At 41.9% G+C, this 12,795-nt stretch overlaps 1 protein-coding gene across 7 annotated transcripts in view; it reads right to left on the reverse strand.

Moving 5' to 3' along the window:
* Positions 1 to 12,795, reverse strand: part of LRRC31 (leucine rich repeat containing 31) — a 49,174-nt gene that overhangs the window by 3,474 nt on the left and 32,905 nt on the right. The window contains exons 1-8 of one of the 7 annotated variants that reach the window (XM_026105744.2): positions 9,415 to 9,746; positions 8,727 to 8,797; positions 7,467 to 7,718; positions 6,029 to 6,178; positions 5,608 to 5,775; positions 2,913 to 3,080; positions 1,894 to 2,061; positions 956 to 1,123 (exon numbers count right to left, since the gene is read on the reverse strand). In XM_026105744.2, coding sequence (XP_025961529.2) covers positions 956 to 1,123; positions 1,894 to 2,061; positions 2,913 to 3,080; positions 5,608 to 5,775; positions 6,029 to 6,178; positions 7,467 to 7,718; positions 8,727 to 8,736 — 1,084 coding nt within the window. In that variant the 5' untranslated portion in view covers positions 8,737 to 8,797; positions 9,415 to 9,746. Of the gene's footprint in view, positions 1 to 955; positions 1,124 to 1,893; positions 2,062 to 2,912; positions 3,081 to 5,607; positions 5,776 to 6,028; positions 6,179 to 7,466; positions 7,719 to 8,726; positions 8,866 to 9,414; positions 9,749 to 12,795 lie in introns of those variants that run through there. The other 6 variants (XM_026105742.2, XM_026105741.2, XM_026105740.2 and 3 more) reach the window with 6 other exon arrangements.

Raw genomic sequence — 12,795 nt, forward strand, 5'->3', positions numbered from 1 at the left:
TGCACTGTGTGGAATGGTGTCAGAATGTGGCTTCCTGTTGAAATTTTCAAGGTCAAGTAGGAAATTTAGCATTAAATGAGTAGGGGGTGTATTTCCAAACGTCTCCACCGTTACCGTATATTAACGTGGTTATTCCCTGTCAGTTTTACTATATGTACAAGAAATTAAAAATAAATCATAACTGCCATTACTAATAGTTAATGTTTCCCATTGCTTCATCAGCAGCTTTTCAAATTACCTTTTTTTATCATGGAAAATAAGATGTAGGCAATATAGGCTTTGAGTCACGCTGTTCTAAAGAGTAAAAAATGTCAAAAAGCTGTGATAATGGAAAGTACACAGAAAATAAACTGTCTCTGACTGAAGGGGAAATGTGTATTTCTTCCTATTAGTAGTTATGATGAGTCTGATATATTCAGGCTGGAGCCTGTATGTTTCAGCTTCTCCATAAAGCAGACAGTAGCAGCAGTGCAAAATCTCCTAACATCACTCTCTACTTGACGGAGAGTTCACTAAGGGCAGTTTCGGCAGTTCCATTTACATGCACACGCGCCCTTTGGATCCATGCCAGTCTTTACCAACAGGGGAACTTTCCCTGGATGTTTTCCAAGTCACTGCTTCTCAGCAAAAGCAGTGCTTGGTGGCAGTTCCTACATTCACATCATGGATCTGAACCCCGGCAGATTCAGGTCCTTAGTTCTACACAGCATCAGCCAGATTCAGGTCCTTAGTTCTACACAGCATCAGCCACTGTGTGACTTCCTTTGATACAGCAAAGGACCATTCTGTGTTGATCAAGAAAGCTATCCTCACACTGCACTTCTAGAACTGCCTGAAAAAAAACACTACCCCAGAGTACTGAGACCTGCTATACTGCGTTAGGCAGAATCTCTTCTGCCTATTTTCAGAAGTCAAAAACATGCATTCTTAAGGGATTTCTTGAACATGTCCTTACACAGAACAGTCATGTCCTCTTCTGTTACACAGCACTGGTGGAGATCAAGGACTTCAAGATTTTTCAAGCTGGCCAAATGAGCTGTTGAGTCTTTAAAGCCACCACCAATCTCTCTGTTACACGATACGTCTAATTTTCTTAGCTCTGCAAGGTGCTGTAAAGCAGTATCTGAAATGGAAAAGTGAGCATGGCTGTTACAATAGCACAGGTCATGACTTCAACATTTATTTGCTTTAATGTCAAAGTTTGCACAAGGTATTGAAAGCAAAGCTCTCAGACTAAGCTTCAGGGTATAATCACAACAGCTCTACAGTAATGCCACAAAGCATGCAACTCCATTCTTCTCTAGAAGAGCAGGTGAAGGTGAAGTGAGCTCATCCACCAGGTCAGAACAGTTCATCCTCCAGATCCATTCAATCTTCAGCCTTTTGCTGAAATTACTACTGAAGGTGCTAATTAGTGCCTGTTGTTTTGTCTTATGGATAAGATCTCCACTAGGGATAGACACAGATAATGAACCCATTTCATATGGCTTCACTGGACATGCATTAAGCGATAGTGGTGAATTTGGATTCCCCTCAGAAGGTGGGATTAGTTCTCTAAAAGTTAGCTAGCCTGTCTGTGCCCTCTTCTACGTTCTGTCTGGGGAGAGTGCAAGCATGTCCAGAGAGCCATTAATCTTCCCTAAGATATGTCTCAGAGAAATGACGTGAAGGGTGACTCTCCCAACTGACTTTCACATGGTTGAGTTCAGGGAAGATAAATGCTACTCCTGCTGAAAGTCTCTGTAGGCTTTTATCAATCTTCGAACAGCAAAGAACCATTGCCCATTCATACTGCCAAACCATTAGCAAAATACCACCTTATTGCCTTTCTTAAATGGGTTTCACATGTACAGTTTATTCAGAATGAAAGTCTTCCTGAATGTAAAGTCTAACCTAAGCCCTGGAGGCTGTCTTGCTTTAATCCACACATATGCAAGTTTAACTCTTTCAAGCCTGGCACATTTTTCAGATCCTGAGCAATAATCTTCATGCTGCAGCCAATGTGTTTGTTGACAGAGAGATCTAACACTTCAAGGTTTGGGATCACGTTTAGAATTTGAGCTGAGAAAGAAGAAAAGAAAATCAGAATTAGTAATTGTGTGGTATACACAGATGAACATGAAAAAAATATAGCACCCTGACAAACAGGAAGAGATAGGCTGGGTTTGCGTGTATGTGTGGTTTAGACTTACTAAGCTGTGGTTCTACTGAAAAAATACAGCAAAACAAAGATAGGATAGAACTCAAGAAAAATCTGTGAAAAACCTATATGAAGATAGGTATGGAAAAATAAAAGGACAGTGAAAAAAAATACAGGGATACAAAGAAGTAATATGTTGAGAAAAAAATTCTACTAAAAAATACAGGACTTTATGTTCTGATCTGGAGATCAGAAGCAAAAACAGGGGCTTCTCTTACGGAGAAAACTTTCTAAAAATGCAGAATCAGTTCAAAAGAACACACGGGATTAAGCTATGGTGAGAACAAAGAAGGGAGGGGTGGTAAGTGGTTGCCAGCTCAACCCAAATTCCCATCCCTCATCCCTTCTTTCCCATCCCACGTCTAACGACATATTTAGCTATTTAACTTTAGGCAATCAATTCTGGAAATTCTAGCTTACAGGACTTGCTCAGGGTCTCAAAGGATCCAGCAATCCTGGACCACGGACCCAGTCAGACTGCGGTTTAGATCTAGTTCTTCTCAACCCTACCTCATACAATTAGAAAGAGCCACTTTTCTTTAGAAGAAAGTGCAATAAATACCAATACTGCATGATAAATACTGTTATAATGCAGAGCCTGAAGTTAAATAACTTTCAAACAATATTGAGTTTAATATGGCCATAACCTGAGTCAAACAAGTTACATTTTTGTGAAGTCAGGATTTCAGCCCAACAATGTGGATACACATACCAAGAGATTCTCCATCCTTTGCTGTCAGGTTACAATCTGTAATTTTCAGAAATTTTATCTTGCAACCTTTCTGGAGTTTTTTTGTCAGGAGCGATAGTTTTCCACCTATGTTACTGTTCCATGATAAATCCAGTTCTTCAAGCTGAGGAACAATTTCAAATGCTTCTCCTACAAAAGAAGTGTAAGGTGATTCATTCTACCTATCAATTCCAGTACAAGACAAAAACACAGTTCTAGAAAATAAAAAGGGGAATGTTAACCATTTAATTCTATAATTATTACATTTTGTATGTTTTGTTAGAAAACCTGGTGTATGCCATGAATTATTGCTACTGCAGGGATGTTGTCTAAATTCTCAACTTGTCTAACAGGAGCAACATAGGACAATCACAAGTCATTGTCACAGCACACACAGACCTTACATTTATGCAGGTTCCCAAATGCTCATCAAATTGCTTGAGCATCCCTGCAGACCTGTGTGAGGACCCAGAAATTCTATTCTATAGGGAAAGCAATAGAAATGTCAAGTCTGAATTTACTGTCCTGTATAGTTCTGCTCTATTTTATTTGGCAAACTTACAACATCCTCTGCAGTGCATCCACAGGTTATTTTGGACAGAATGAAAGAAGTCTTCTCATAGCTATGCTTTAAACATTTCATAAGGAATCAAGCATGCTGAGCATTGTTTTGAGCCAAACTAACTTTCCCATGATCTTCAAGGAAGACAGCACTGATTTTGATTACATTCAGAAAAATTAGCCTTTTCCAGCCTCAATACACCTGCCAATCTGAGTTGTATTAGTGCTTCTATGGAATACTAATATCCCACTGAAAAATCTAGCTTCCTAAATTCCTTTGCAGAGGGGAGAGGAAGATGGATATTTGCATAAACTAGTTTCCAAGAAAGATCAATTAATCAGACCATATGCAAATGCAATTTCAAAGTGTCACAGAGCAAATCTTTGATCTAAAGTCTTGTCATCAGCTTAATAATTGAGTTATATTTTAATAAGAAAACCCTTTCACGTCTAAGTGTTTTCAGAATTAAATCTTGATAAAAGATTTATAATACAAAAATAATTAGCTCTCTCAGGGGAGAAAGGGACATGTCCCTTTCCAGGTTTGAGAGAAAGGGACATGTCTCAGCTTTTATCTGTTTTTTTTTAATTTATTTTAAATAATTGCCTCAATCTTGAATACCGAACAATGCTCTACAGTTGAGTGGTTTTACTTCTGCAGTATAGCCTGTTTCTATTTGATATGGGGACTAGCATTCCAGACACATTTTCCACCCAAAAGATAAATAAAGGCCTATAACTCATGGAATGGTTTCCTACCACCTCTCACAGCACCTGCTCAGAGCAGTCACATAGGACAGGCTGATACGATGGTTATATTCGAGGCCCTTATTTTCTAAGCAGAATGTACCCACTGAGTCCACAAACGCCTACATTTCCATAGGCAGATATGGATATAGTCAAGCAGGCACTATTGGCCTAAATATATTATCACCAAGCACTCATACTCTTCAAAATTCCAGCCAAAAATCAATGCAAACAGACTGCTGCTGTTCCACATCTCAAACTGGAAATTCAATTCTTATGATCAGTTATGTGTTTGTCTCAGCAAAGGCCAATCCAGAAGGGAGAAGAGCGAGCAGAGAAGAACCAGACAGAATAAATTCATTGAAAATGTAGAGGGTAAAACACACAGAGAAAAAAAGAGCAAGAGAAAAGGGCCTGAAAAAGAATGAAATAAGTATGAAAAATCTCATAGAAAATAAAACACAGATTTGACCCCCATCAGAAACAGACCAATTATTTTCACCAGCTTTTTTAGAGACGGATTTTCCTCCCCAGCAGACAGCATGACCCACTTTTGAGCTATGACCACATATGTTATTTTATTCTCGAACCTCTCTTGAAAAAAGGCTGGAGCTCAATGACATAAAAACAGCTTTTTAACTCAGTCTAGTTTTTAGAGCTTGCAAAATAAGCAGAAGTTTTTCAGAATATCTAGTTCACTGAGTTTGTCCTTCTTCTAGATACATATCACAGATCCACCCCAGTAGTAAACTCCAGGCCCAGTGGTAAATGACTCAGCATCAGGACTTGAGTGCATAACACCACCTTTAAAACCTTTAAATCTCACACTTTGTAGTAGGCAGGGTTGCAGGAACTCCAAGCAAAGAAACAAGCAGAGAAATAAACTTCTTGTAGACTTGCAAAAAAAAGTCATAAAGCTCCTAGGAAGCACTTCTGGTTTTATGTTTCCTCCAGATGACCTCATCCCATCAAATTTTGTGTGATGAGCACTGCATCCATGCCTGCAGCATGAAGACCTAAGTTGACCGTATTATGATTGAATTAGCTTGTTTCAGTTCCTCTGTCCGCCATTAGATACTTCAAAGCTAGTCCCCAAAATTCTAATCTGAATGGGAAAATGTGCTTTCCTGCAAATGGAACTGAATTCTGCTTCCTTCTGCCTGTGAAAGCTTTATGCCCCAAATAATGCACTCAGCAGAGCTACTTATAGGTAGAAGGTCACTCATAAGCCCAAGTACTTCCTACTATTCTACAGCTGGCAGTTTACACTGTCCAGTGTGGAACCAGCCGGGGTAGAACACAGGAACAGATGAGATGGATTACATTAGACCCAAGCAGTCTGGAAATAAATGTAAATGCCAGCCTGTACCTAAGGAAGTGACATCCTCAGCTGTCAGCCTGCAGTTGTTAAGTCGAAGAACTTTTAATAGGTTCACATGATGGAGCTGAACAGTGAGAGCTTTCAAAGACCCTCCAACGCCACCATTCCAGGACAGGCTGATCTCTTCCAGCTCTGGGAGAAATGGCAGTAAAGAAGCTATTAAAAAAAAAAAAAGAAAGTTATCTGTAGTTGGAGCATAAAGACATTTACCTGCTTCACAGACCCATATGATGACCTAATTCATTAATAAATATTTCTAGGGGTGTGGGCCACCAGACGAGATGTTTAGTAGAAGTCTCAGGACTGATACCAAAGAAAGGCAAGGCAAAGAAGTGAGTGAGTAACTGAACAGGCAAATAAGAAATAAAGAAATACAGTAAGTGTAAAGATGAGTAAAATGCATATTTACCCAGCTCTGTTACATCTGTTTCACTTAAAGCACAATTATTTAGATCCAGATTCTTGCTGTTGGGTTTCTTTCCCAGCTTCTGCATGAACTGGTTAAATCTCTGCTTACCAGATGGTGACTCTGCTTCAGAAATAAGATGTGAAGGTCCATCTGTGTAACAAAGAAGTAGGGCTCTGGTTACCTCTGCAACTAACACAGTGTAAAACCTGTCTGTGGCTGTCAGATGAAGATTTCAGGAAATACTAAACTCGTCAGTAAACCTTGCTCTATTTTTGATTCGGAGGACTGTATCAAAGTGGATCAATACCCTGAGTGATAAAATCACTATAGATCAAATCACTACAAAGCTGCTGATGCTAAATGAGAGAAGAATGTCCTGTTGCACACCTTCAAGCTACTTTACGCCAGCAACTTTGGACATTTGCACAGCCCGTGCAGCCACTTGCACATGAAATTCTTGCAAAATTCTGGGCTGCAGGTATTCTGGACGCACAAGTCATTCAACCACCTCTGGATGCCTGCCTTGTTCCCACACTGTGGCAACACACGTGACCAGCTAGCAGTGAACAGTGCTGCAATTCTGCAGTGATCCTGCTCCTTCTTCCATGACAGCCTGTGTTCATTTTCTTACATTTTCTGCTTGAGGCAGTACTGCTGTTCTTGGCTTTGCAAAGCAACCCCCAATTAGCGTCTTCTTCGATGCAGTTTTTACAGCAAGGAAAACTGTGTTTACATTCATCTCTAAACCCCTTAGCAGATCAATCAAAACAATCCTTCAGTAATACCATCTAATGCCTATAGCCAGAAACGAGCAGCCAAAAACTGCACAAAACAGTCATCCCTGCTCACAAGAGCTGTCCTCTCATCATTTTCTTGTTCCTACCCAAAACTCTTAGGACAAAGGATGGGGCTCTAAACCTCATGTTCCAGCACCTTTTTAAAAATAGCCTCATTTTCTCTGGTGTGGAGGTAGAAAGTACTCCTGTGAGCACAAAATAACATACACAATGAATTTCCACTCACTTCCCCTCCTCCTAACCAGTGACAAGTGGTGGGAAACATCCGCTCTCATTGTCTTCAGACTGCTTTAGCAGAAGGGTGGACCTTAAACATAAATAAGCCAAGCTACTGCTTGAAGCTCAAGGTCCCAAATAAGCTCTGCAACCAATGAGCTGACTCCAGCACTGATGTCTCACAGCAGAGATCAAGAGGGAGCTCACCCAAAAGCTCTATCCTTCCTAAGCAACACGCATCCCATTTATTCTTTGCCAGCTATCAAACTAGAGAACACATCCTTGGCAATACTCTGATCAGGAGCAAATCCTGGCTAAACGAAAAGATAGAGCCAACAAAATACAGCACTTTGGCTATCGAGGAAAGCAAATGAAGTTAGGATGTATACACACATGCATTTATTTCTTTATTGTACCAGCATTACCTTGTGTAGAGAGATCTTCCTTCTCATTCTGATCATCAGCTCTGTTTATTTCTGTTTCTTCAGTCTCCCTCCTGTCCTTGACTTCGGATTTCACAAAGTCCAAGCCCCCAAATACTTTTCTGGCGGCTGAAGGCTGCTCTTTTCTTTTTCCAGGAGAGGATTTCTTCCCTTTGAACTGTTTTATAACAAAGTCAAATGGGGAACTCTTTGGGACGTCCTCTTCACACTTTTCTTGGCGGCTCTGAGCATTCCCTTTCAGGGGATCAGCAGACATGGGAGGAATTTGTTTTAGTAACGTTTACTCTTGCTTACCCTCCTTCATAATGGCAGACACACAGGGAATTTCCTACCTTTCCCTCCACACTAATATCAGTGAAGCACTGTTTAGTGGGCCAGACTTTGAACTCATTTCTGCCCCTTCAAAAGGACCTGGTAATACTCAGTATTTGCACTGCAGACTCAGTGGTCCCAGTCCTCAACGGTACAAGTATCACTCTCTGCGCCTTGTTAATGCAGACTGCTCCTAAAGCCACCCCACCTGGCCCCTGAGTGTTGTAGGGCTAACCTGCTGGTTCCCCTATCACTTAATCTCCAAGCTCAGTCCACGGCCTTGTGGCCAAATTAAAGAAGCAAGGCTAAGACATTCCTGTTCTGTGGGGAACCCAGGTAAATCTGGCACCAAGGTGATTCTTCATGCAAAGACGTGTCCAGCAGTCAGGAAGATGAGAGGAGGTGGTGTGCAAGAGAGAGGGCAAGGACATCCTTGCCCAAACAATGTCACATGCTCCCAAGCTCAGGGGGGAACAAGCTCACATGCAAATGAAACCACATTAACTTTAGAGCAAAGCTGAAGTGATAGTGCAGAAAACCACCACATACTGCAGCTATAACCACTGGTAGTGTGCCAATGCTGGAAGAAAACCAGCCCCTCAGATAGCTTGTTTGGAACAGTATAATACTATACTGACCTCAGTTTCAGTGATTAATTCTCAGGCAAATTTAAGTCCAGCTTTATAATAATTTATACATTCCTTCCTTATTGCTGTTTATACTGCACTGGCATATAATATTGCCTGGTGACTGAAGCTGCTTTATTTTTCTCTAAACATGTTGAATTAATCTTCCTTCTTTAGTTTTAATTCTAGCATTTGCACACACATACAGGCTTTTAACTGGGCAATCAGTCATATGGACTAAGCAAACATGCAAATATTTTTACTTTGCAAGGACTATGTGGAAGAGATACATTCCATGTCTTACTGTTTGCCATTGACTGCGGGGGGAATGACTTGTGCTCACAGACAGGATTGCTGTGAACTCAGATCTCGATCCTGTAAATACACCAGAGCTCAAGAACCGATTCCTGTGCTCATGCAGAGCCCCCATCTTCGGTAAAGACCTGCACACAGAAGTCAATGCACAATCTGCTGCCATCCACAGAACATATGCACTTGATCACTTTAATATCAGTCTGTTACATATAACGTCACTGGCATCAACTTTCCTCACAAGAAAAACACATGTGCAGAATAGTATCAGAAACCCTACGACTTTCACAGACAGTTTTCATGTTATTACACCAAATGTCAAAATAAAGCAAATGTTGTTTTTTATATACACATACTTTTCTTTGGTGTGTGTACATATATAAATGTGGGTATATATATAGATACATATGCACATACACACATATATAGGTATACATACATATATGTGGGGTTTCTTTTATGTTGCAAGTTGTCTGCCATGACACAAGTGCTCAAGGATAGAGCACATACAACAAGCTGATGCACTGTTTTAAGTCTTGCTCGTAGCCTGTCACAGTCATATGTCTTATGAGCAAAGTACAAAACTCACACAAACCAACGTACATAGGTGTATGTGCACATTCACTGAGCTGCAAAGCAATGCCAGTTTTGTATTACTTCAAAAAGACAAAACCACCTACCTGTCTTTTCCATTGTTTCACTTGTGGATCTGCCTCACTCTCAGGGCTTGCAAGAGAAGTGAGCTATGACATGCAAATGAACCTCGCTTCTTTTCCTAACAGGATTTTCCATGCACTTTTCCTTCGAGAGAGTTTCTGTCTTTATTTGCTGTCAGCAGCTCTGCACAACAGGTTTCCCAAATTCTCCCAATTCTGTCTCCCAGACTCAGCTTGCTCTCCCCGGCCTCTCTTTCCTAGGAGGGTTTGAGAAGTCCATTTAAATGCTCTGATCACGTCCCCGCTTAGAGCACTAAGGAGGGAGAAATCAGGCAGTGGCAGCACAGGCTTGGGTACTGCACTCCAACCCTTGCAGGGCCCTGAAACAGCTGGTGTGGGAAAGGGCTGAGTCACCTTCCAGATCAGGTTACCAGAGTACCTGCAGAACAAGCTCTTTGTTTTCCCACCCCTTTTGTCCATACGAGTCAGAAGCAGGGCTGGAGGCTGAGCAAGGCTGTGTGTGCCAGCAGGTGCTGCAGAGTTCGGTAAGGAAAGGAACCACAGGACTAGCTCACTGCTGTTCATTTTAGGGCAACAGGAGATAGGAGCAGAGAGGTCTCTCTGTGTCACCGAGCACAAGCTCCTTGCTGGCAACAGCATGATATAACACTGTGATGTTAGCATATAATAAATAGATCACAGAAATGTATCAAACTTCATAATAACTTTTTTTAGCTCTGTGTCTGCCCTAGAATCTGATTTCCATGATGCTGAATGTTCAGATTTCTAGCTTAAGTATATTCATGACCATTTATCCTGGATCTGTTTAGCTTTTAATCTATGATGTCGTCACTTTAGCAGGCTAAACCACTCAACCTCTTCTTGTCTCCCCTTATGTGCAGGCTTTCCACTTCTCTTATCATTTTCCTGGTGACCTCTGTCTGCACCTGTTCCAGTATAATTTATACTTCCTTAAATACAAGAAACCATCCACTGATACACATACACCAAAGACATGTGCAAACTGGAGTGCTTTTGTCAGGAAATGATAAAGCTGGTCAATAAAACTGTAACGATTCATTTGAAAGCGTTTGAGTAGACACAGGCAGTGAGGACAGGCTTGGCCTCTGTGTGTCCACATACAAAAGATTCAAACATGATGGAGCAAGGCATAGGCTGCGGCTAGGAGCCAACGGGATTAGATCAAGAGAAGAAAAACTTAAATGAACATCTGGAAAATCTTCCTGCCCATGAGAAGTACTAGGCTGGGAAATGTTTACAGTAGGAAAAAAATCCACAAAAACACGGTGATGAGCAGTCTTTCCCTGAAGGAATGGAGTGCACATTTCTATTCCTGAACAGAATGGATTTCCAAGTTGGCTTGAGCGTTATCTGACACCAGGAGTGGTTGTCCTGTACCAGTTTCTGATACTTGCATCTTGCTACAGCTGCATCTTCTGGGGAAGATCACCTCCCTGCGTCCTGACTCACTTCCCATCTCCAGGCATCTCAGCTATGCAGACAGTCTGAAACCCCAAGCATTTCTGCCAGTGAGGAACTCATTGAATCTGACAGCTCTTTTCCACTTTCCATGCTGTGCTTGACAGTGGAGTGGCCAGGGATGAGATAGAGAGAAGGGAATCCCCGTTTGTGAACACATGCCAGGTTCTGCTGGCCTGAGATGCTCGATGCCCACCACAGTTCAATGAGATGTGGAATGGCAATATCTGATAATCTCTGCTCCCTGCAACTGGGGAAATCCTTAAGCATGTTAAGCACTGATTAAAGTGGTTAGGCTGGGCTAACTTGAATGCTCTGACATCAGTGTGTTAAGTGATGTGTTTGCCCATTCAGAAATTCTCTACTTTACGCTGTTGAATGATAGTGAAAATACCTCGTGGCACCATGACAGCATCCCTGTAATCCGGTGAGAAGGGAAATGCAGTTTCCTAGTGACCTAGTTTCCTCTTCCTAGAGAGCAAATCTTTGCCTGTGTTTACAGTAACTATGCAGAAAGAGGGGACAGCAGGGTTATCGCAAAGAAAAGCAGGGTGACTGCAGCAAGAAGGCTGCACTAGGCTGCAAACATGAGCATTACATTGCAGTAGCCCAGTTTGTGCCCTGAATGTGCAACAGCTCGTGATGGCCAGGCCCTCTTTAGCTGCTAGACGGGGCCCTGCTGCAGGGCTTGTCTTCCCCTCAGTGGTGCACTTCTGAACATTTGTTCGGTTCCTGCCTCACGGACCTGCGCATCCACATTTTGCAGCACGTCATGCACAGCACAGGGCAGGCTTAGCTTTTGTAATTTAAAAACAATAAATACCTTCCCCTTTCTATCTAGTTAAATGGTTTGTGACCACCTGCCAAGTACTCAGTGTCACACTTGTTTATATCTGTTCTTCCTTCGGGGTAGACCTGGGGTGAGGATGGGAACAGAACCAATTTTGGAACAAAATAGTTAAAGTTGCATCCTACACAGCATCCACTGGGGAGAGATTAATGTGGATTTTTGTACTTTGCCTCATTGTGACTCTTTAATCCGGCATATATTCCAAAGAAATAATGCCATTAGAGGATTAGTGCCACAAGTTGATTTGAAAAAAAGGATTTGCAAACATTGAAATCCTATATTCTATGGACTTAATCACTGAGTATCATTTTGGGGATTTCCTCTCCCTTTAATAGTGTCTCTTCCAATGAAACCCAAGCAAAGTAGCAACTCTGTTTTCAATGGCCCTTACTATCCATTAAAGAAAAACAAACCCCCAAGCATCTAGTTAAAAAAATTCAGAATATAAACACGCTGTGCTAAATCCTCCCTTGCTGTAGTACAGTCATTGCAGCTATGCCAGGGAGGCACTTAGCCCAGCATTTATACAGAATGCATGATCTTGGATATTCATCTGCTAGAGATTTTTAATATTCTGAGTGCTATAGCAGGTAGTAACACAGTGACACTTGTTTACTTCCACCTACGGCAGCTCCCTTCCTCAGCTTTGCTCACACCCAGTGAAGCCAGCGGCAAAGCTCCTGTTAACTTCCAGTTGGCAGCACAAGAAACTTTTCCAGAACTTTTCTGTAGGAAAAGGAGAATGAATCCCTGCCATGTTATTTTCTCCTTTCCTTAGCATGCTTCTCTGCTGCTCTGTTTCCTCTGCCTGCATGCATGTCACTGCCTGGGGGTTTTCTTGCTTGGCTGGCTCTGTGTGCGGGCTGCCTCGAGTTGCGTGGGCCAAGAGATTGCTGGCGATGGAAAAATGCTTACCACCCCACTGCTGACTTTGCCAGTGCCAAGTTACTTGCTGCTAGGCTGTGCTGAGCAAGGGCTCAGCATACGTCTATCAGGAGCTGCTGCCAAGTGAGGGTGGGAAAAGAGCAACCTGCTCCTGCACCCAGCTCGCTGCC

The sequence above is a fragment of the Dromaius novaehollandiae genome, chromosome 9, assembly GCF_036370855.1.
Source record: "Dromaius novaehollandiae isolate bDroNov1 chromosome 9, bDroNov1.hap1, whole genome shotgun sequence".
Taxonomy (NCBI): domain Eukaryota; kingdom Metazoa; phylum Chordata; class Aves; order Casuariiformes; family Dromaiidae; genus Dromaius; species Dromaius novaehollandiae.